This window comes from Chelonus insularis, unplaced genomic scaffold (assembly GCF_013357705.1).
Source record: "Chelonus insularis isolate UGA/USDA-ARS -01 unplaced genomic scaffold, ASM1335770v1 contig_131_pilon, whole genome shotgun sequence".
Taxonomy (NCBI): Eukaryota; Metazoa; Arthropoda; class Insecta; order Hymenoptera; family Braconidae; genus Chelonus; species Chelonus insularis.
In genome coordinates, this window is record NW_023276372.1 from 1,334,074 (window position 1) to 1,359,335 (window position 25,262).

General features: G+C 31.1%; 1 protein-coding gene across 3 annotated transcripts in view; it reads left to right on the forward strand.

Annotated features, from left to right (window-relative positions):
• Nucleotides 1–25,262, forward strand: part of pan (pangolin) — a 107,317-nt gene that overhangs the window by 1,629 nt on the left and 80,426 nt on the right. For all 3 annotated transcript variants that reach the window (XM_035095244.1, XM_035095246.1, XM_035095245.1), the window contains exon 3: nt 15,325–15,428. In XM_035095244.1, coding sequence (XP_034951135.1) covers nt 15,325–15,428 — 104 coding nt within the window. The remainder of the gene's footprint in view (nt 1–15,324; nt 15,429–25,262) is intronic.

Consider the following 25,262-nt stretch of genomic DNA (forward strand, 5'->3'; position numbering starts at 1 on the left):
AGACATAATCCTATTTCGCGGTACGTCTAAGAAGTAAATTATCATTGCAGAGTCGTTAGTAATGCATACAATGAAATTATACGCGATCCTATGTGTGCAATCTTTATGTGATGTCATTTTCTATCTTCTTCAGTATCTTTTACCGTCTCTCTCACGTCACTGACAAATTGTACTGGCATTCGTTGGCTCCGTTGTCACTTTGTTGCCAAAAGACTACTGTCCAAGATTTATGGATTCCCACGACACGCGAATTTACTTTACTTCAACCGCGCCAAAAAGTAATTCTTTAGTCTCAATGAATTGGCTTGTAAATTCTTGACATTTTTCAATGTTTTATTTAGCTATCGTGGTATTTAAACATTAATATTTAAAACGTGTAGTAGATACCTGTGAATCATCAATTATGTACATAAAAAATAATTAATTTTAAAATTAAAATTACTCCAAAATTCTCTTGGTGTAATTTTTCACATTTTTATTGACACTTTAGAGTCTTATCAGCACACGTTGACTGTCTAATTACTAAAGAATGTGATATAAAGATGATCTGGCAGTATTTCATTATAAAGGATTCAAATAAAAATAGTTGAGGTTCGGTTGAATAGTCTTTTATCGATGCGAAGAAAAGCTAGAGTTATAAACATACATGGTGTGTTGTGTGGCAGTAGAAGCTTCTAGTATACAGATGAAGGTTTAGCTATGTAGTACATATGTATAACTCAACACATGTAAAATCAGAAGCTGAGGGAGTGGAACAAGCAACGACCACTCAAGTGGTTAATAATCCGGTGATTGGAATGGCCGAGTAGTAACGGTGGTCTAAAGTTGTTCGCCGAAATGAGACATTTGAAACTTCCATGATAAACGTTTATTTATATTCCCCGTATTTCTATTCGAAAAAAAAAAAAAAACAAACATAAAATCAAATTTACGGTAATATTTATTCTTCATGCACTAAATTGGAACACAACAAATATCACACTTAATTTTGGTTTTTAGATTAGATGTTTTTAATAAATATACTTATTTTCAATTTTTACAAAGTCATAATTTAAATAATGCTAATATGAGTCATTTCAAATATTTTAAAAACGCTGAAAAATTTTTTTTTATCCTAAAATTTCGTTAAAGAAATAAAATAAAAAGGAGTGAATTTTTTTTTCGCCAAGTTGCCACATAATTCCCATTGATTTCAACATGTTGTTGGTATTTGTATTCATAAAAACAAACTCGAAAATTGGCCAAAAATTATAGAAAAGGACGTATTTATTTTTGTTATTCAAGTCAAAAGTAAAAAAATATATAATTCGGAATTCAAGATCGCGTGCGGCGCCTGTACTAATTTAAACTAATGGCAATGGGCGACGATAATAGCAGGAAATGCAAAGCGAAGACATGAAGGAAAGTTGAAATATTCTTGTTGCTTAGGGGGGTTTGAACAAAAAAAAAAAACATTCTCCCGAGTAGTATACACCAGAGACTACATAATTCGGGGTCCCATGTTGGTGGATCTTTCCTTTTCCACAGCATCATCTACATGACGTAAAAAAGACCAACGAGGGCCAATGATATCTCGTTGTGCGAAGTAATTGACGAGTTCGCGTGTAGGCGGCCGCTTAGATCGCCGCGAGCAATGTGTAGAGAAACGAAACGAGACGAAAGCTACAGCGGCAACGCCGATCGTGAATGCTTCAGAAGAAGAAGAAGACAACGAGGATGGAGAGAAGGTGATGAGGGGAAAGAACTGAAGAAACGAAACGAGGCGAACGAGACTCGCTGCATCACCCTGAACTTGCCCGAATACCTTTCTTTCGAACCCTCGTAGTGCCTCACAGTAACTACTCACCAATGCACATGGCACCCGAGAGCAAGTTCTCTTATTCTTTACGTTGTTCCTCTTCTTCGTCTCCTTCTTCAGCCCCGCTTACTCTTCGACCCCCTACTGTAGGCCTCTTGACGCCTGTTGTGTCTCACTTGGTCGCGCCCCTCGTACCATTTCTCCTCTCTCTCTTCATCTCCTCTCTTGCTCTCTCCATTTCTCCTTCGTCCTCGCACTCTAACCCACCCATTTCTTACGCTTCGAACTGCCTACCGGGTGATCAACATTGCCCCGATATTTTCTCTTTATCTTTCACTACTCACCTTAACCCTCCAAAAATCTCTCATCTTAATGTTTATTTTTGTTTAAAAAAATTCCTCTCAGTCATTTATTCAAGGTTACAACGGTCATTTGGGCTTGGGAAAAACCGGACGGTTTAAAAGCTTTTTTCTATCTACAGGTTTCCGTCAATTGACAACAAACTCTATTTTATTTATTATTTTTTTTTTTTAATTATTGGGTTGACAAGAAAACAGTGAAACACTAGAGTGTTATGATGTTATCACAATGTCTTTGATGCACATGATGACTGCAGCGAAAATTGAACTTGGTAAACGGAGAAAAATTTCCAATAAAAGCTATTAAAAACTCCGGGAAAAATTACTGAATTATAAAAAATATATTAGTTGATTATACTGTTTAATTAAAATTATATTGATTGATAATTAAAAATAATAATATTGAAGGGATAAAAAATTTTATCAAAAAAAAAACAAAATGAACAAAAAATTAGAAATTGACATGACAAAAGCTCAAAAGTTTTTCTAAAATAACTCTGTCATGTTTGTGTCATAAAAAGTATCGAGTTAAACACGGAAAATATTTCTATAGTGATGAATAGATAGATACAGGTGAGGGAAAACAGTGTAAAATCGAGGAGAAAAGCTTTAGCATTATATACTTTGTTGGAATAGAAAAGGTTGTAAATGACGTTATACAGAAAATGTTAAAAGAGGGCTGGTGTATATATATAAATGTTCGTGGTGGACCACCAAGACACCCGGTACATAAACAAACGTATATATAAGAGAGAAACTACAGTCAGCATGCATCTACCCTGACACAGCCTCTACCTGCTCGCTAACGAGCTTACCTGGTGCACTTCTTGCATTCAAAGTGTGTATATACGTGTGTGGATATATGTATAAGAGAGAAAGAGAAATCTCTAGTTCCCTTATTCATTGCTATATTCCTGCATCTCGTCCCGAGGGTTTTCTTTTTCCTCTTGCTCTTTAGAATTCATCTCCTCTTCTATCAGACTCCTTCGAAGCTTCCCCTCTATTCTCTGGAGTTGCACCTTCCTTTATAAACAAATTTCCTCGTAAAACGCTTTTCCAAGAACTTCAAAACCTCTACGTTTTACTCAATGAATGAAGAAATAAAATGGTGAAAAGTGAAGCTGGATTATCTTTTCTTAAGACGCGAGAGAATCCACCTGATCTGGATGTTCGCTTCACTGGATTTATATTTTTCCTTTTACTTTAATTTTTTATGCTGGACTTATTTGTTATTGTGATCATCAAGTGAGGCACACACTGGGAAAAAATATTTTTGATTCACAAAAAAATGTTCATTTAATCGATAAAAAGAATTTGAAGTATTCGCCATTAAATATTTTATTGAATTTATTTATTTTTTATAATCATATTATGATATTATAATAACCAATATACTAAGTTAATATTAATAATAATAATATTATTAATTATTTTCCTACTTAAGGAGCACAATAAAGATGTATTTTTGCAATGAATTATTTCAAGTAATCATCAAAACTGACTCTACAAAAAAAATATTACTTGTTCCCAGTAAAAAAAATCTGATGCAAATACATCTGATATAAATGTGTTATTAAAAAATATTTATCCGATAATTTAATATTAAAAACTGACGATACCAATCTAGCGACGAAAAATATGAGAAAAATGTAGTAATATTAAAAATAAGAATTGACAGGAAACCAGGTCCCTGACCCACGACAACACGTGCTCGACACGTGGGGTCATTTAATTCACGTCGTCACGCAATGTCATGAAAGAAAGAAGTAAAGGGAACAGATAAAATTTTTCTCAACTATTTTATATAATACAATTCATTTATAGCATTACATCTTTCATAATCTTTTAATCACTGATAAATTAACAAGTACATTTTATTTAACCTAATTAGTATCTATTTAAGATTGCTGTAACTAAAAGTATCATAGATACTCACTCGAAAGAAATTCATGTCAATATTTATTCATGATATTTATTCTTTACAAACTTGGATAATATTATGTTTAAACACAAATTAAGCTATTAAAAATATTTTTTAATTACATAATCATTTAATAGTGCAATGATAATATAAAAAATAAATTTTATTTGTGATATATAAATACAGTAGGAATACCTGTGACTAATTAATTGTTTGAATTGACAGTATTTTTTTTTTTTTTTTTAATAAAAAGAAATAATTTTAAAAAACAATCGGTAATGTGTTTACAATGTCACTGACCCCTTTCAATTGCTCGCATATTCACGCGTGATTCATATCCGCTTGTTTCAAGTACTATCGATAAGCCTGTTGTTATTTTGTGTTCATAAAAATGCTGTCATATATGTTCTTACTCTTGCATTGCGATAATGATTATTCAAAAATTTATTACCTCTTACATTTATTACAACGTGACAGAGCTATTATTAAAATTTGGGCAGAGTTGAAAAAAAAAAATCATCATCTTGAAAAATTTATTGAGATGAGAAAGAAGTTACCGATTGAGGGGCGTTGATAATTACAATCGTGTGTACTGGGATACGAGAATGGGAGGATGATTATGATTATAAAAGGATATATGGTAGAGGAGGGAGTTGAGCATGTGAAGAAGGAGAAAAGGATGAAAGGAAACAAGGGAAGAAAAAAAAAACAAAATTAGCAGCAGCAAAAATTTGTATTCAGTTGGGCTTGGAAATTTTTGTGTGTCTGTTTTATTTTTTATTTTTTTTCATTTTCTTAGTAACTATTACTTCGTAAACAATCAGAGACAATTACAAAACATTGTTAATTAATAATGGTAAAATAATTATAAAATAAACAATTCTTGTAAATAAATAATTTTTAAATTGTTAAAAAATATGAAAAGAATTATAGAAAGCATTTTTTTCACTGAATGTTAGTGCAAAAATTTAGCAGTACACGTTTCGGAATTTGAAAGTAAAAAGATTTTTTCAATTCATTGAAAAATATGTAAATTTAAGGTTATGAGTTATAGAAAATTAAATATCACCATAAAGGTTTTCACTTAAAACAATTCATTGTTTTCAAACTTTTCTGTCAAGTTTTTAAATATTTCCTTCGAAATTTCAACAATTCATGCAATTTTCCTTACATTTTAGACTCATCAATTTTCTGGACATAATGTAGATACTTTCGTTATCTGAAACAAAATCTACTAATTCGATCCAGTCCCATCAACTTATCTATCTCATCTCGAACACGAAATGCGTGCCAGAGTAATTTTCTTTAAAGTTTTTTTCAGGTCATTTCTATCTCACTTTTGCTCATTTCATATACGTGCAACATCATCGTTAAGTAAATAAAAAATCATCGAAATTTAAACATCGGAATTTTTACTTCGACCCTCTTCAATGTTTTCCCTTTTAACAACATCCGTTTCTTTAAAAAAAAAAGGTTAATATTTTATCATAATACAGCATCATTTTTTATGTAACAACCTAGAGGATTATATAATATTATTTTTTCTTCAATTTTTTTTTGTCAAGATAAAAGAAAAACACTATTAAATGATACATTTTTCCACGGAGGATGTCGTGGTTTTTGTAGAGATAATTTTTTAATGATAAAAAGAAAATGGTGAGAAAAAGATAAAAAATACTATCAATCGTGTGTATAAACCAAGTTAACTAGGACTAAATAAGGAAGCTCCACCCGATTCCTGTAAATAATTGTATCTCGTATATAAAGCGGGACTAGGTAACTGAGGATTTATATGGGCGTAGCTGACAAGATCCAACACTTGCTTTCAAGTCTCGTGTGCGTCCGGATATAGTCTCGTCAAAGTACAAGTTGCCATTTTTCTTCGCTTGTTACGTCGATTCTCTTAAGAGGCATGAAAAAGACTGAACTTGAAAAAAAAAAAAAATATTTGCAACCTATAGCTATGTCACGGAATAATAATCAATCTTCTAAATAAATGTCCAAGTATATGTATATAAATAAATAATCAATATCTTGATAATGAGATGAATGAAACTAACTTGCCTATTAGCTCAGATAATGAAATTTTTTTTTTTATCTAAAAAATGGGTCTTAATTAAAAACCATTATACAATTGTTTAATTACATAAAATTATTTTTAATAATATTTTATTGAATATAATCACAGTCACGATAATTTAATAAATTAAATCGATGTCGAAAACGAAGAAAAACCGGACACACGTACGTACAAATGTACGGACGGACATTAATTTTTAAATCTTTTAATATTCTTCTAATTGTCTCAAAACGTAAAGATATGACAGAATCACGAATTCAAAAAATCGATCCCATAACTTTCTGATGGGTAGTTAATAATCAATTTTTTGAATAAATGACCAAGTATATGTTTATAAATAAATAATCAATATCTTGATAATAAGATGAATGAAACTACCTTGCCTCTTAGTTCAGGTAATGAAGTTTCTTAATTAAATAACGGCAGCCTTTTTATTTATTTATCGGAAATAATTGTTAAAAAATCCTTTTTTTTTCATGCTATTAATAGGTTATTTTAGTTTGCATAATCTACCTGATAGACATCCTCGGAAACATCATCTCCTTCATCTTCGCAAGCTCAACCGTATAAGGTATCACAATCGATTTCAACGCAAGCACATAAGACGTTGATATATAGAAATGATTAGAAGCAAAAGTTATTTTTAAAATTAGTCCCTCCTTTAGATGTTTGTTTTTCTTGAAGTTTATTTTTTATGTATGATAATAAAATATCCATTTTTCAGCTTCTTTTATTGGAGGAAAAAAAAATCTTTTTATTTCCAATGTTTAAGTATCTCTCTTTCTCTTTCTGATTTGGCTCTTTATCGTCCTGTTATCCTTGCAAAAGTTCACACAAGCCGTCGCACCGGATTGTCCACGGGTGTCAAACTTCTCGCTTCTCGCGATGTTCTCAGCGCCTCTGAGGACCGGTTGGCTTGTCGACGTCTTAAGAATGCAGTATTGCGGTACGTTGGAGGATAAATATGAGAAAAGAGTGGGCGAGTGCAGTGGGTTACACCTTTCGTTTTATCTTTTTCCTAAAAAGTTTCCTCACTTATAGACATCATGACTTGACAAAGAAGTATTCTCTTACTTTCAAACGGCATGAATATAAGTATATGCTAATAGATTAAATAACCTCCACGTTAATTGGTGGAGAAAAGTCATTAAAGAAAACACAAATGTTTTATTAAGGAGGTTGTTAAATAAAACAACATTAAAGATTGATCATTAAACATTAAATTAAACATTAAACTCATGGAATTTGTTATAATACATGTTTTATTTTTTATCTTAAAAATTAATGACATTTAATTAATACCCAGTTGTTTAATACATTTAGTGTAGATATAACTTTCCATCTCCGATGCGTTGTTTTCAATATATTTAATAAAATAAATGCGATTTTTTTATAACAAAAAAAAAAACACATTTTGCCATGTGGTCACAAATGTTTACTTAAGTAATTACAAATCGATTAATATTAAATGAACTTTAAATTTGTGAAGCATATTGACTGGACTGTATTGTATTATCAGTTGTGTAATTACCTTCTTAAATAAGATTTCATTGATAAGAGGAAAAGTATATTTTTGTTTTTGTTATGATAAATAGAAGGTTGAAGAAAATTACAAGTGAACGTAAAATCGAATTAAACAAGATAAAAGTTGGAATATTTATCTCAAACTGTCAACTACTAGTGGCTGTACTTTATAGTAAGTTTCAGGCATCCCTGAGGCCACGAACTCGCGGTCCAACACCTCGTGGCCTTGCAACGTTGCCGTTTCGGGTTTCGCGTTACCACCACTTGGTTTTGGAGACGCCCTCTAAGTCTTCTTCTTTAAAATTCTCTCAAACTCCCCTGCATTTTTAAATAAATTTCATGAGTGAATAATGCCTCAGGCACACGCTCCCGCGATTGCTCTGTAAACAAGGAAGCCTTTAGTAATCTATTTTTATTTTTATTTAATGCAAAAAGATTTTTTTTAATTCTCCTTTATTGCAATTGTATTTTTAGATGGTTAATTTTTTATTTACTTATGTTTGTAGATTATTTATGTTGTTCAATGTAGACAATTCAAAAACGGATGTACGGCATTTCGGATACTCTTTTCCGGTTGAAAGGAGTGAGAGAAAGAAGGTCGTTGGACCGAAATATCATCCACACGTGCGCAAGCTGGCACGAGAAATTCTTCGCTTCGTTTATTTCTTCCTAGAAATTATCGCGATTCTCGACTAAACACTCGTCATTTTTTCCTCCTTTTTTCTCCCCATTTAACGCTACAATTTAATCATTATCGGGTCCTTTAATATTAGGATATTAACTAGAGTGTAAAAAAATAATTAATATATTCATTTAGGAATTTTATTTCTATCATTTGCTCGAAGGATATTCATTATGAAGTAATACAGTTATAAAAATTGCTAATATGTTTATTTAATCAAGGATATTTTTTTTTTATATATTATTTTTATTCACAAACATTAGTATAATTTACCTTCATATGAATTACATATTTAAGTTTAATTGAATTTATAAACAGTATATATTCTTTCAACTCTTTGAATAACTTGTAATTATCTCTAGACGTCTGGAAGATACGCCGTACATTCATTTTACAATTATAAAATAAAACAAATATTGTCATCAGTTGTACGAAACATGACTTGAACACGATCCTTTCTCGTATTTCCCGTGTCATGCTTGTTGTTATCTGCACAATTTACTTATCTTTATGCTTTACTATCTTTCGAAAATATTGTTGCAACTGTTGTTTTTTTTTTCTTTCACTTTATTCTTTTATGAAGGTAGATTAAAGCTAGGCAGTTTGGTATCCACATATTGGTAGTCAAAATTTTTTTTTCGCTTTTTTTTTTACATTGGATATCTATATAATTTGTAAAGATAATTTATAGGTTGAATTCAAAAGATATAATGAGAAATGAAACAATAACTCTAATTTATAACAATTATTTTAAATAACATTGCCGCCATTTTATTGAAATTTAACTTAAATACATTTCGAGTACTATTTTTTATAATTTTTATGACTTATTGTAAAATTAATCTATTGAATTATTTTTAATAAGAGATACAAATATAAAGCACTCTATTTTTGTTAATAGAGAGGGATCTTTGATTGTAAAAAATGATTAAACAATTGATATAAATTTAAAGGAACCTTTCAGGTTTTATAATCAAAACAATGTTAAATTAAACAAATAATGAATTGAAAAAAAATTATAATAACTTGTAACAACAGCAATTATTTCTCCTAAACAAATGTAGTAGAAAAATTTCTTGTTATTTTGCTTTATTTATAGAAAAATAATCTTTTAGATAAATTAAAAAAAAGTGTTGTCAACTGTAAATCTGTCAAAGCCCAAACTACCTTAAACAGTAATATGTGTATGTATTAATGAATATTTTTTATTTGGTGAATTTTGGTGTATGCTCTTTAAACTCATTCGTCGTGTCTGGAAACCACGACAAATCGCTCGTAAAATTCACTTTAAGTATACTCAAGAGAAAAGTACGTTGACCAGAACGAATGAGCACGTTTCGTTGGAAATCCCGAACCAGAGATTCGTGCCGGGTGATCGTGAATTCTGGATGTAAGTGGTTTTTAGTTTTATTTTAATTTTTTTCTATACTTTACTCTGAAGAGAAGAAGTCTACAGTTCTTGGTTGCGCAGAGACCAGAAGTCTTTACTTGGTTGAGCCACCCATTGTCCGCACCGTCTCTTGTTACAAGACGAGACGAGCTCCAGCCTCTACTATATACCCAACCTGCAACTGAGCACGTTCGACTTTTATTTCTTTTTCGATCTAACTTGAAAGAATTCTTTCCTTACTTCAATTACATTGCAATTCTTCCTTCGAAGTAATTAAAAATTTTACTCATTACGATAAGTAATCGATTTCATTTATTTTTAATTAAGAAATCATAATTTTGTTTTTCCGAGAAAACTGGTAAAACTACTCTTATCCTTGGGGGCTTGGCAGGAATTTATTTGTCGACTGCGCCTTTTGACATTTCTTACAGTTTTTTATGCCATAAGTAATACTGTCACTTCAATTGTCTTCCATTCAAGAGTTGATTTATTCCATCAATTTTTTTTTATACAAATTACTAATTAGTTGACTAACTTTTTTTCTCTATTACAATCGGAGTGGTAACTTCTCATTGTAATGGAATCGAATTTTTAATTTTAATAATAAATTTTTAATTTATTTTTCCAGTTTAAGACATTTGAAAGCACACTCAAAATGCACAATTAAAAATAGTTTTAATTTATTGGATTATTATGACTATGATTATATTCAACAAGTATTAATAAAATGTCATTATAAGTAACTTGATGTGACCAAACTATTGTATATTGTTTATAACAATAGCAATTTATCATAAACAAAAAAAATTATTGATTTTAATTAATAGGAAGTTCATCATCAGAACATCAAGCATACCCAGATCTATTTTGATTATTTTTTATGAGTGTTTATGTATTCATAACAAGCCGAAAATTGTTGAAAACAGAAACCAATTGGATCGTTGTTGTACACAATACGGTACGGTAGTTTTCTCAAGCGGGTAAGAATGCATGTATTGAAGAAAAAGGTCAAGGATTAAAGCACCCCCGCATTTACTAAAAGACCGCACAGATTCTAAGATTATATGTATAATATACAAGCAAACGTTGCTAATGTAAAGTAAAATGAAAAGAGGCGAGTGACCGGCGAGGTTTTTGCGTCGTGTCAATAGAAATATGCGTGTTCGCATCCGGTTTTGGGTTTGAGCACGGGGGGTCTTTTTCTCTTCTCGAATGATATTTCTCTTCTTCTTTATATTTTCCAAAAGAGAAAATCAAAAGAAAAATAACAGGAGGTTGGAATTCGTTAGACATTAGGAGCCTCTTTTTAACCCAACCTTTGTGCAACAAGTGCAGTATTACCTTTAGTCACGGCATTTTTCGTAAATTCCCCGCTAAGATTTACCGAGAAATCGCCGACAAACTATGTTTCTACCAAAAACGAAAGATGTTTTCATCGTATCTCTGTAGAAAGGTAAGTAAAATCCCCTTGGCGGTTTGTCAAATGTCGAAAGCTTCATGATGAATAGCAGAACAAATTTATCATTCATCCCGAGACAATCCAACTAAGCACTATTTACTTGTTAGTGGATATGCATCAACATTTATTATTCAGTGAATCATCCAAGTAATTAGTTGGATTTTAAATCTACCTTACAGGTGATATTCATACTTTCAAATATTTTCCTCTTCTCATTGATTAAATAAAAAACAACCGTGAACAAGTAGTATTTCATTCAATTAATAAAATCAAAATATTGTATCATTGCAATAAATTGTTTGGAATTGACATGATAGAATTTTTATATATTTTAAAATATTCTATCGCGAATATTTCAAATTATTTTTATTGATTAAATGAACATTTTTTTGTACAGTCAAATTTTTTTTTTCAATCTACTAGAATGCTTTCTGGTAAATTTTCTTCTTCTCCAGATCTCACATTATTTACCCATAAATACTTTTTAAAAATAATTGACTTATTCTCGTTAAAAACCTACTCCAATAAAGAGGGAAAGAGCGAGATTGGTCCAGAGGTTGAGATTTGAGAACCACCGGGCGTTTTCTAGTGTCGGCAGGTCGGTAGGCCAGGTTATACTGTTGATGGACCAGAGCTAATCTAAAAATCGCCGGAACTTCACAATTATAGTAATTTACCAGTCGACAACAAGCCAGTACACACAAGCTTGCCTTATGATGGCATAAACGAGAACACTTGCGTATCTTTTTTATTTTTTAATTCATCCTTTTTTTCCCCTCAAGGCATTATCCAAAATCTGTGACATCCTATTAGAGAAAAAAATCTATATCATTATTGGTTTCTTAACTTACTTTTTGACTTATTAACTCGAACAGTAAACAAACAAGAATATCACAAGAGAGAGTGAAAGTTTTAAACTTTGAGTTTGACAGACTTGTGTTTCTTGGTTCTTTACTTGGTTGGCAAGAGTTATACGAGGGGAATTCCGTCCAATGACGAGAAGGAGTGACGGAAGATGAACGGGGGAGGGGGGTAAAAAGGGGGTGCCTGATACTTGGCCGGTAATAAACTCAAATGTGCGAGGCGTGTGGCGCACATGTGCGCTAAGATAATTGCGCAAACGTTGTCGTCGATGCGCAATTCGAGCTTGGTCTCGTGCTTGGTATTAGCAGGCGTACCAACCTCGCCATTATCTATTCTCGTTATGAATTTTCACTCATTCCTATGCTGATACAAGAGATTTTTAATAGTAAGAAAAGCATGTTGAAGAAAATATTTTGTCAAAGTTTAAAATATTTTATCTTAACTGTTAAACATAACCTCGTTACATGTTAATGTGTTTATAACTACGGCTTCTTTACTGTTATAAAATGTTTATTGGTAGTTGAAAAACATTGATTTTAAATATTTAGAAAATCATCTTTAACAGTAACAAATCTCTTCTATCAATGTACAAATCATTATCATATAAATTTAATTTATAATTATCAAACAAAGAGACCAACTACAATAACCATCAACTATTTGACCAATTTCCCACTTCAATTTAGCTATTAAAATCTATACAGTCGAATGTAAATATTATTATACGACCCAAGAATTATGTTCAGTCATTTTCTATCGTCCTAGAGTAATTAATAGCATGATAATTATTGAAAATCAAATCACATGTTTGTTCTGCTGTTGAATGCAGCATCATCATTAGATGAAGAACCAATGGCGTGGGATCGTAAATATTTCGATAACCATGATGATGATTGAGCACGTTGATTTTTTGTCTCGATAAAGATTCTCTTAGTTCTTTATACTCTTTAGTCCTGAGTAGTGTCAAAGATTTATTTTGACTAGGGATTTCTTCAGATTTTTTACTTAGCTTCATTTTCTCTTTTAATTCATTTCTAGAGGGAAGCAGGGAGAGAAGAGAGGATCGAAATATTTTTAGTTGATTAATCGCTAGTATTTTAGAACATGTTTGTACACTGAATAGGTTGGAGTATCCGGTTGATCGACATTTCTTGAATGAATATCATTAATAAATTTTTTTTTTTGTTGTACACTCGTAAGAAGTGACAGTTTTAATTGACTTTATATATTATTTTACATTTCAATAAATTTATTCTCTCATTATTCCTTTTGAACATAATCATTCGTGATATTCAACATTAATTTCAATGTTAAAATTCATAAATTATTTCATCACTACCAGTAAAATTCTTCATTTATTTTTTTTTTTTTTGACGTTCAAAGGAATAACAGTGAAGTAAATTAATTGGAATAATTTTGTTATCGACAATTGATAATTGACAGAAAAAAATTACACATAATAGAATAATTATTGACAGTATCTTGAAAAAAAAAAAAATTAATCATAATAAAATAGTTCTGGTAGTCGAAAATTAAATAAAATAGATCAATAATTGCGTAAGCCAGAAGTTTAACGACTTTGCCTTTTAATGATTGACGGTCCAATATTTAAATATCAGTACATTGACTCACTAACAGTACTTTTATCGAGCTATCGAGTTAGAATTATCGATGTAACGATTAAAAACAAAGTGTGATCAGGCTGTCTTTGATTTCATTTGTGTAAATGGCTTAGCGTGGCTTTTCAAGAATGTCTAGTTGTTTTGTGTTTGACACACGTCGGCTGCCGTGCGCTTTCTCAGTGCGTATATTTATAGACATCGCGCGTACGCCGACGATTTAATCGTCCTTTGTTATATAAATTGCGGTATGCAGTCATTCAACGTTTTCTTTGACACTTTTACGAGTCTCTATTGACTTTGTTTTATTCCATTGTTACAGAAGAGAATCATATTATAAATTAAAATAAAAACAGGTTAACAATTGCAAACCAACATTAACATTTAATCATTACTATGTACACTTTTCGTTTAACAAAAAATATCGCTTTTACCTTTCACTAAATTTATGATACTTTGAACTGTGTATTATGGTGTCAAAACATTGTTGAACAAAAGATTTCACCAATTATGAAAAATGATGTTTTCTTCACAGGACAATTGAAGTGAATTTGCATCAAATATATGATACTTAGTTTAGTGAAAATAGAATTTAATAACACACAGTTAAAAAACAGTTTTATTACTATCGTAAAATACTATTTTATTCTAGAAAGTAAACTGTAAATCGAAAGTGTGTTAAAGTAACGCATCTCAAGTGAATTTAAATTGTTATAGACAAACTATAGAACCTTGTAGTTATTTTTAACACACTTCAAAATGTGTTACAATCTACGCTACGCAACAGAAAATCACGATGTTGAATTTTTTTTTTTTGAGGTTATACATGCGATTCCCTATACTTTCCTATACCAAATTAAGACGTCATTTATGACGCGTAGTGCATAGTTTGTTTATGAAGTTTAACATTGAACACGTGATGATATGTTCAATGCAAGACACTTTGAATTTACTGTGAATTTTTCTCGTAGAAAAACGTATTTTTAGGAGGCAGAAAATATAGTTTTGCTATGAGGCTTAAACAGCATCGTAAATATACTTATTTGTATCAAGAGTTTAGTATTTTTAATTATCATTATTAAATACTAATATAATTATAAATCCATCTACAAGAATCATGCCTTATTCCAGTAAAAAAAGATTTAATTACTTATGATTTATAATGTGTACATTAATTAAACAGTTGAATTAATTTTTTGAGGTGATGCCATTGAGGTTATGGCGTCTGTCATCTCTAGTATCATTATTAATAAACTCCCTCTACGCAGAAACTTTTTTCTCTGTGGTAGCTAAACGTTTCCTTACAATAACAAAACTTTAGTTTAACTCATACGTTAAAACGAATATTGTTACGGTAATGAAATGTTTCCCGATAGTAATAAAATTGTTTTTTCACTGCAGATGTTGTTAGAGAATTTTTTCGTGCAGTTAAAAAGTTAATATCAGTGGCTTAAAACAAAATGATTTTTTTTTTTTTAATATGAATCTTGTTAAAAATAATGATTTTCTGTGTGAAAAAATTTTTTTTCTTCTGTCATTTGTGGTTAGAATCTCTTTTGCTCTGTGCATGTTAAAGCACAACATATAATCGCATGATAAACATCAAGTTTTCTTATTTGTTTGAGCAGGAAAGGTGGATCCAACGCCGCATACCTCTTCTTTCAACATGGGCTACCTCGTCTCGCCGTATCCGTATCCCAATGGAGCCGGTGGACCTATTCCCGTCTCAATGGTAAGTTTTTTTTCTTTAAAAATAAAATTAAAAAAATATTATGTTATTACTCTTCCAAAAAAAAAAAAAAGATAATTCAATTTCCCTCGCATCAAGTTGTCTCATATTTTATCCAACTAAATTCTCATACTTGAAAGGTGATTTTTGGGGAAAACATTTTTCATTTAGGATAGTTGTTGATACATAATCCCATTGTATATCTCCACAGGCGAGAAGTTTATATACATATATAGGTATGGTTAAAAGTGAATTTAGAGAAATGAAATTGACGCGATAAAGTGCCACAAAACCATAAAATCAAGAGGTCTCTAGACTACTAGCATGATCAATGAGATTTTCCGGTAGATTCGCGTGGCAACGAGTGAAAGAGAAGAGGTGGAGTTTGAAACAACGTGCGTAGAGAAGTGTACACACTGAATACTCTCGGACGGTCGCGCTTGGCACAAAATTGATTTGCGTGTGCGCGCACGAGGTGGTCAACGTTGGTGTGGCAGTGTGGCTCTGAAAAGGCAGGTAATTTAGCTGCGGTGAAGCATAGCAGGGCTAAATACTCACTAAAATTGAGCCGATTTTAACGTTAAAGAGAGCATGATAGAAGTAGTGAAATAAAAAAAAATACATACAAGAAAGTATGTAAACTTCCAAATTTTGATCTCCATTATAAACTTCTTGGTATGATTATTTACACTCTCAGAAATCATCATTCATTGAAAAATAGATTTAATTTCCAGAAATTTTCTTTCGATCATTCGTTTTATTTTTTTTTTATTAAACTCACTATTGTGAATTTTATTTTCTCGTCAATTGGAGTAATTTATTACTGAGGGGTGATCGTATTTTCCGTGAATCCTTTAAAAAGATTTGGACTTATTCACAAAAATTTTAGACTTCTCTATTATCGATGAAAAGATTCACACACAGAAGAAAAGGAGAAGTGGAAAAAGCCAAAGAAAAACTGACGTTGTGATGTGACATTCAACTGGCCGTTTCTTGCCTTCTCTTTACTCTTCTTTCTTTACATATTGGATTTACCTACTCCGGGCACTCTCATCTCCTACCGTGTCATTATGTCGTTATTTCCGACAACGAGCGTGTCTCGACAAGAACCTACCTACGCTTTTGAGTGCCCCACACATGTGTCAAGTGTGTCTGTACGAAAAATCACTTTTATCTTCATCCTCACATTTTTTTTTCTTCTTCTCTATCTCTCTCCTTCTATCGTCCTGTTTTTCTTTTTAATTTTATATTATGTTAAGCTATATTTCTATCCTGCTAAATTATTTTATCGTTTCCGTTATTGGCTCCAGGGGTATCGAATGATATCGTAAAAACCTGTTGCAGTTTTACCAAGTAAAATAAGAAAATGCAGTTTACGTTAAATGATTGGTCTCCCCAGTCGCGTATTTCTTTTCGTTAATAGAATATCAAATATCTCCGGCCAATGCCTAATCAATATTCGTACGTTTCTTCTTTGAAATAAAAAACAGATTTTTATTATTTCTGTTAGATTTAATAATAAAAGACAGAGGCCAGTAGATGGTAAAAAGAAAAACTTTACAATAATTTTCAACTCCAAATCCGTTATTCAATTAAACATCAATCAAATTTGGAAGTAATTATTATAAAATTGGAAACTAAAAAAAAAAAGATTTCGAAATTGGAATTTTTTTTTGTCAATTTCAATAAACGAAATTTAAAACTCATACCAACTCACACTGACCATTCTCATTTATTGTACAAAGTCTGTCATCTCTTTGTGTCGCATGTGTTCAGTATAGCACGATGGAAGAAACGGCATTGTCCCTATTGTAAACGACTACTGTGTGTGGGTTGTTAAAACCTCTACTAAGATGTCTACGACGTCTATTTCCCGCTTGGCATTTCTACACTCTCGAGATATACCGCTAATTGTTCCTCAATGAGCAAACCAGCTCTTTAATGCGTGGGAGAATTCATTCTCTGTATTTCGCGAGCTACTCCTAGGTCACCTGTATCCACCCACGTAGGTCATGAACGTATTAGAGTTTTAGTTTATTCCATTTCATAGAAAGAAGAAGAAGAAGAAGAAAAAAAAATCAACCTCACCCAGAAATAATAATTTGTTACCAACATAGAAATATTCCATTAAAAAATTAATTTTTTTTCTTCGTATCTCCATAATCATTGTCCAGTATTTTTATTATTTTCAAGAACATGTTTTCGTTTCTATTCAAAAATTTCGTACAATAGACGATATTTTTCTTTCAAATTATTAATATACATGGTTTTATGATAATTTTACGAATTGTTCATTCATCTGCAGGCCACAAGGATTGGACCGCAATTTTTGTAGCCACGTAATGCTTGTGGAATGTCTTTTTTTTCCCCCCTAAATAATCACCGGATTTTCCGGTTAGAAGGATAATGATCTGCATAAATTTTCAAATGGTCACAAGACGATTTACGGTTCAACATGCTCCTTTAAAATGTCATCTTTCTTTTTCACATCAATCTTTTTTCCTACAAATGTTACTTTTACTTGAGATCTTTTCACTAAATACTCAGTAAACTCGAACATCTAAGCAACGAGCCGTTTACGGTTGTCTTAAGTTGTATGTTTTTATTCTATCAACATGCTACTGTCCTAAGAATCTCGTTTACTCGTCTCATTATCTGTGATGTGTCTCGCGCGATTCACAGTCTTGTTCTTACAATCCCAACCTGTTCGTCAGTGCAGGTTATCAGTGACAATTTCACGCTTAAATGTCTTCTTCTGATGCTTCAGTTTGATTACAATCAAATTATTATTTAATTACAATTCATCTTTTCCTTTTTCTTTTTTTTTTGTTATTTAATATTTCTTATTAATGACTTTTATACGTGGATGAAAATTGCACAAAGGATTTGGTCGTGAGAGAAGAAGGGAATTCAGTTGTGTGGGTAAGAAAACATATCATCATGCGTGAAGAGGTCTTAGGTAGGATTTGCTCTAGAGCACTGACCATTTTTATCTGACACCCAAGAATTAATCGAAAAAGCAGAATGTTTGCAATCCTCGAGGATTAATGAGCCAGAATAAATGTTCAAGAGCACTGTTTAGCATCGAAAATAGATAATGTTTAATGGCAAACATGTTTACAATGTCAAAAAATAATTATTCTTTCACAAAAAAAATTACCCTTCGAAGAAAGATTTATTTATTTTGTAAAAATTTATTATTTACAAGTGATTCTAGAAATTTAAATTTAAAAATAATTGGGTGACATAATTATTTTTTAATAAACAATTATTATGATTATTATCTATTATATAGTAAGACAAGATAGGATTATGGATCACTTTTTATTTTTAATTAATCATATTTTAGTCGATTAAATTGTCACCAATCATCATTTTTCGAATTTTTTTCTTATTGTTAAAAAATTATTTTTTAATATATTTGAGGGTTAGCTCATAAAAAATTTAATGTGCTCGCAAAATTAATAAATGGACTATATTACTGACTGGGCCATAATCCTACCTTATCTTTTATTAATATATTTTATTTATTATTAATTATTATACATTATTTTATTATACATATTATTAATGATGATAATTATTATATCGATTTAAAAATTTTGCCATCAAGAGAAAAAATTTTCTTTCATTTTCACCCCCTTATATTCAATAACTCAATTTTCAGAGTCTTTAACTATCTTTCAAAGATCTTCGTTCCAATGAATACATTTTTACACTCACCACTAATACCAAACAATTTACTTTTCTTTTACAAAAATAAAATCGAAAATATCTCATTAGGAATTCTTTTTATACATTCATCCTACTTCAACTTCTTTTGTGATAATTTCTCTATTTATTCAATAAAAAATATCTCGTAAAGTAAAACTTTTTCACACGATGATAAGAATTCTAAGAAATATGTATACTTGTTCTCATACATATTTTTTCTTTTCTCATCATCATTTTTGAATGATGGTGAGGAGACTATCGTTTCCGTTTTATATGTACCTCAACTGATCAAAACAGGCCAGGTATCTGCGGACCTATTTGAGCATGTGGATATGATGAGAATTGAAAGAAAAAAAAAAAAAGTAACAGACACAAAAGTTGTGGCATCTTAGCTTCAACACAACCGAACACGAAGCTTTTTGATGTTGAGGACACGTAATTCGTGGGAGTGAATTAGCATTTACGTTCTCTATTTCATTCAAAAATCGAATCTGACAGGTCTTTTTCATTGGTACCCCATACATCTATATATATATATATATATCATTCAACAATAATAAAACGACTTGCGTGTAATTTTAATCAGATAAAATGCCATTAAAAAAAATTCAGCAATACATTATTTTAATTATTTTTTGGAAAAATAATTTACATTAAAAGGATCATACTTCTAAGATGTTTTACGATATGAACATTGATTATCTGAAGAGATTTGTGATGGTAGAGGAGACTTTTGAACTGTTGAAAAATATTTCTTAACAGTTAATAAATCTTTTTAATTATTAAGGAATATAATTTAACCTAAACAATTCATATTTTACGATTATTTATTAATAGTTAAAACATAATAATTTTTACAATTAAAAAATCGTTTTTTTTAACAGTAATGAATCTCTACTATCAGTGTGTGTGTGGTATCGTCCATCAGACAAATAGATTCCAAGATTACGGAACTCGACAGTGTGTTCATTCGAATGAAACTATTTAAAGATAAAAAATTAATTTTCCTTCAAATGAAATAAGAGGCAGTTGTGGGCGATGAGAGAGGCGTGTCTCTGAATGTAATAGCTGGTAAGCGGAGCTATTATGGAGAATATGTGGCAAAAAATGTATGACGTCATGTTAGCCACACCCGACCAATAAAATTCATATACATAAATTCATCAGATTTGTTTCGCTGCGAGTTTATTTACCGTCAATTTGACACACCAAAAAGATACTGATAATAATGATCGTACACTTAAAATTTCCGGACGCAACAGAGAGAAAAAAAAGATTTTTTCTAACTATCCCGGGTGTTACGTAGTTTGCATTTTAATTTACAGCAGTCTTAAGCGTCCTCATGGCTCATAAACTTTCTAATGTTAGCCCTGGACGAAATTGGATGTTTCTCAGGAGGACAAGGAGGCAAAAAAGTTTGACGAAAAAAATTCTTATAAAACCGGACGTATGTACAGCACGTGGGTCATTTCTTCTTCACCCTTTTCCCATTTTAGAAGACAGATTAATATTTATAAGACTCCATTTTACGTTGACTCGTAGCTTTTTTTCATTTATATTTATCTTATTTCCTTAGTTTAGTCGTTCGACTTAGCTCTCAGCTGCATCTGTTACCGTTTACGGGATGCTCTTGGAGGCAAAGGAACTAACGAAGATTTCCCGCGATCGATAAAGCTCTATGCCGATCGGTTTCATTCCAGCGTGGCATCGTCCGGGAGTTCCTTGCGTGCCGATACTCCTTGCAATCGTGAAAAAAGAAGAAGAATCCACGCTTACATAGCTGACTGTAATTGAGCTCTCGTCGCGTATTCTGTACACTTTTTCTGAAAGTGTTTAAGGGGTTTTGTTGAGAAAGAACCTGAAGACGCCGCGGAGCGTGACACGACGACAAAGTTGATGACGAGCCACGACTATGCAAGTCCGACTGTTAATTAACAAAGGGGTGACTTTAACGATAGACTTTCAGGGGTTCCTATTATACGAAGGAACTCGCTGAGGGTCATGAAAACTTTGCGTGGTACACGCACCTTCTTTGTCACCCCAAATGTCGTATTTTAGAAATTTATTCTTAATGAATTTGTTACATTTTGCATATTATTATACATGCTAATTATTTTAATGACAACTTGCGGAAGAAAAAAATGAAATCAACATATGTTTATAGAAATTGGTCATTTTATTTCTTTCTTTGTGGAATAAATTAATTATAGTAGAGTTCGGGTAGTTTTAATTTCATTTGCTTTCACCAGTTTAGTTTGGATATGTTGAAATTGGTATTTATTTAATTATTATTATTATTCATGAGTATTTAGTTGAATATTATTCAGTTGCAAATACATGAATTAAACTGTCTCAAGTGGTTTAAAATATATATGGATGTTACGCTTAGAAAAAAAATTTTGTTATGCAAAAAAAAAAAAAAATGATCAATTCAATGAAACATTAAAATCTAATTAACACTCAGATAATTTTATTCTGATATTTTGATTTTATTAATTGCAATAAATATTAAGTGTCCATAGTAATTTTTTTCCTCTTGCTAATAATTATATATTGCAACAGTTAAAAAGAAAATATAACAGTTCTAAACTGATCACATTGTCTGATAAAAATCAACATAGTAACTATCCGTGTTAACAAATACACCGAATTTTTTCAACTATTTGAAGATCTCGAAAGAAGAAGTTCTTTTTTTCAGACATTCGTGAAGCAAAAGTTAATGATAGAAGGTCTTTAAATTCATTTTGAAAAAAACATCTGCGGTTGTAGAATCATGAAAATTTGCACCTGCCTGTTGCGAGCAGACAATTATATTTATTAAAACTTTATTTTTGAAACAATTCCACCATTTATTCACTGCAAATAACTTTTAATAATTACAATAAGTAGGTGAATAATTATTTTGAAAAGTTAGATTCTAACAGAGGGTTACAATCAAAACTCTACACTAATTACTATCATTGTTAAAACGGAAAGACTCGTCAACTAAAGTCTGCTGAAAATCATTTCAACAAACTCAATGTAATGTCCACTTCAACTTGGACAAGAGTAAAAGAGAGATACTGTTGACTCTTTGTGGTGGACTCCGCGGTTCTCTCGTAACAGTCGTCTCTTTGATACACGGACCAATGGCTTCGCGCTTCATTTTTCACGTAACACCACCCTTGAATAATACCATCTAACAATCGTGGCTTCCTTCCTCACCTGATTTGTTTGTTACCATTTCAACGGAAAAATCTTTTCACACTTTTATGCTCGAGTGTTAATTTTTATTTTTCTACGTTGCTATTTTTTGTCTCTCTAAAAATTGTTTCATCTCTAAATGAGTTTTAAAAATATGTGATAATAACTAACAGTGATATAATTAATGTTATTTACTTGTCAAATTTTTAACAAGTGACAACAAAGTGGTATGATGCAAGTATGTAGAAATATGTACAAATAAAAATTTATCACTGGTATTTATAAGCATATTTAAAAAATATTTTTTTTAAGCTGATAGAACACGTGGTAAACCCACGAATCCACCAGGCCTGAGGCATATCAGACAGGCTTGACGGAGATACTTTACGAGCGATATCCATCCTCAGTGATTGCGCTCGTTTGCACTTCCAACTTTAAACACAAGGCGGTTCAAAAGAACGAGTGGGCAGTACTTTACACGTACATTGTTTATAACACCAGTTAGTGAACAGGTCCCAGTCATTTAATCATTATCACATGTGACTAATGCCTTATTTAGAGTACTTGTATTTACACAATTCTCTTTACTCATTGAAAAACTAACCATAATACAGTGAAATAATCATCACAAGTACTTTCTTTTATTTATTTTTTCCTATTTTTGTAATTTTAAAATAATTAAAAAAAATTAGTCGACAGTTTTATATAATACTTGAAAATTTTTCTTTTTTACAAATTTATTCTTCTCAACTCCTACCACTTGGAGAAAGACTCTTAGAGCTAAGTTACCTCTGAATTGCTCTCATAAACTCTTCTTACGTTTAAAACGACATAATTATTGTAGGAATCAGTCCACAATTACGTAGGAAGTCATTTTAAACCTTTTTCGGGTGCGTCTAGACAGTAACCACACCTACAACCATTTTTAGTTTTCCCACAATTAAACTAACATCTCTTTACTCTCTTTCATTCTATTTTGTTTCCATCCTTTATTAACTTCCCATTAGGGACTTTTTTTTACGAGGTTTATTATTAAAATTCGTAATTTTGTTACATCTTTACATTTTGATACATTTTAAACCATATTAGAAGATTTTAAAAAAATAAAATTTTGTTGTAAATAATTTTGTGTAATTAAACAATTTTATATTGTTAATAATAAAAGAAATTTTTTATAAATAAAATAAATCAAAAGATGACAAAATTATGGATTTAAATAAATGGGAAATTTGTCGTCAGTGGACAAAATCCGTCCAGACCCATTTTTATTTCAGTTAACCTACTTTATTATGACTAGTTTTTTTTTTTAATTTAATTTATATTAACGATCAATTAATTGACACGTACATGTGTGACAACGAGATAACTGGATAATTCAAATATTTGTATGGTGAATCGTGGCGTTGGAATTTAAATTGTTATTATCCGAAAAATACTAAAAAAGAATTTTTTTTTAATCGGCTCTCCATAACACCTGTTTCGTAAAATTTATTTTTTATGTATTATTTGAATATTTTTTTAGTCTCGAACATTCAAGTGTGTGTGTGTGTGTGTGTGTGGCTTCCTTGTTGGTCTTTTTATGATCATTGATTTAGGTATAACGAGTAATTTAATCGGTCACCGCACCTTGTCGTTAATTTTTTGGTGTAGAAGTGTCAGTGGCATGAAATCTATTTGCGTGGACACACATAAGAGTAGAGAAATATAAATGCTTAAAACAAGATACTGAATTGAATTTTTGCTGCTTTCGCTCCTTTAACGGTATCCAGAGACTTGCAATTTGTTGAAGCGTATAGTGTGTGCCTTGAAGGTATGTCTTTGTGTCTCTTAGTAATTTATTTACATTTTACTTTCATACATATTTTATTTTTTCTTCGGTCATTTTGCACTACTGTGTCTGATATATGAGTCATTTTTATTGAAATAAAAGTCTCTACTGTGGCTCACGAACCAAGATACTTTTGTCAATGACACCAAGCAGCTGTCACCTAAATCGTTGCACACCAGGCATCATAAATGTGTACAGGATCCACCGAAAATTGCACTATCAATCTTTTGCATTTCCGACATACTTTATTTTATTATTTTAACCCTTCATCCAAGTATTATAAACTTTACATGTATCAAAATAGCTATCAATTATGCTGTATTTACTGAGCTAAAATGTTTACTCATTTGTTCGGAAATTTATTTTTAATTTAATATCCCATCAAAAGTGATCTTTTTATAGGGATTATTTATTTATGGACAAAAAATGTTTCAATCAATAAAGCTGATGGTAAATATATATAAATAACCCAGCTATACTGCAATTTTAATCGCAAAATTCATTACACCATTCAGAACAGTGTATTTTCGATGTAAAAAAAATTCGCTGATTCAAAAAAGAGATTTTTCTAAAAAATAAATTTTTGCTTGCCTAAAGTCGCACATTTCCTTCTATATCTTTTCAAGGATGCAAAATTCGAATATAATTTATAGAAACTAATTTACTCTTCGTGAGTCTAAGGAAAATACCGGTCACTTTTTTTTTCGATATTAGAGTTCACCAATTAATGAACTTAAATGCGCACAAATCATTGATGTAAATTACGCGCATTCCCAATGCAATAATAATTTCATCAATCCTATTTTTAATTGCACCATGACTGGATTATTTGTTGAATTTCATTCTCAAAATAGGCTGGAGAATTTTTGCAGCGAAAAAAAAAAATGTCAAAAAAGCTCTTTCATTACTTAAGGTGTCAGTTGCTATAGCATAAAATAATTTCAGTGATGTTGTGGGTAAAGCAACTACTCAATTAGTTTGCGTGACGGTATCGCGCGTGGTGTGTACCACCAACGAGGATAGAAGCCGCGAGTCTGCGTCCCCGTGCTTTTCAGTCTCTCTACTCTTCTCGGTCTCTCCTCTTGGACCGTTTGTTCATTCTCGTTCATCCG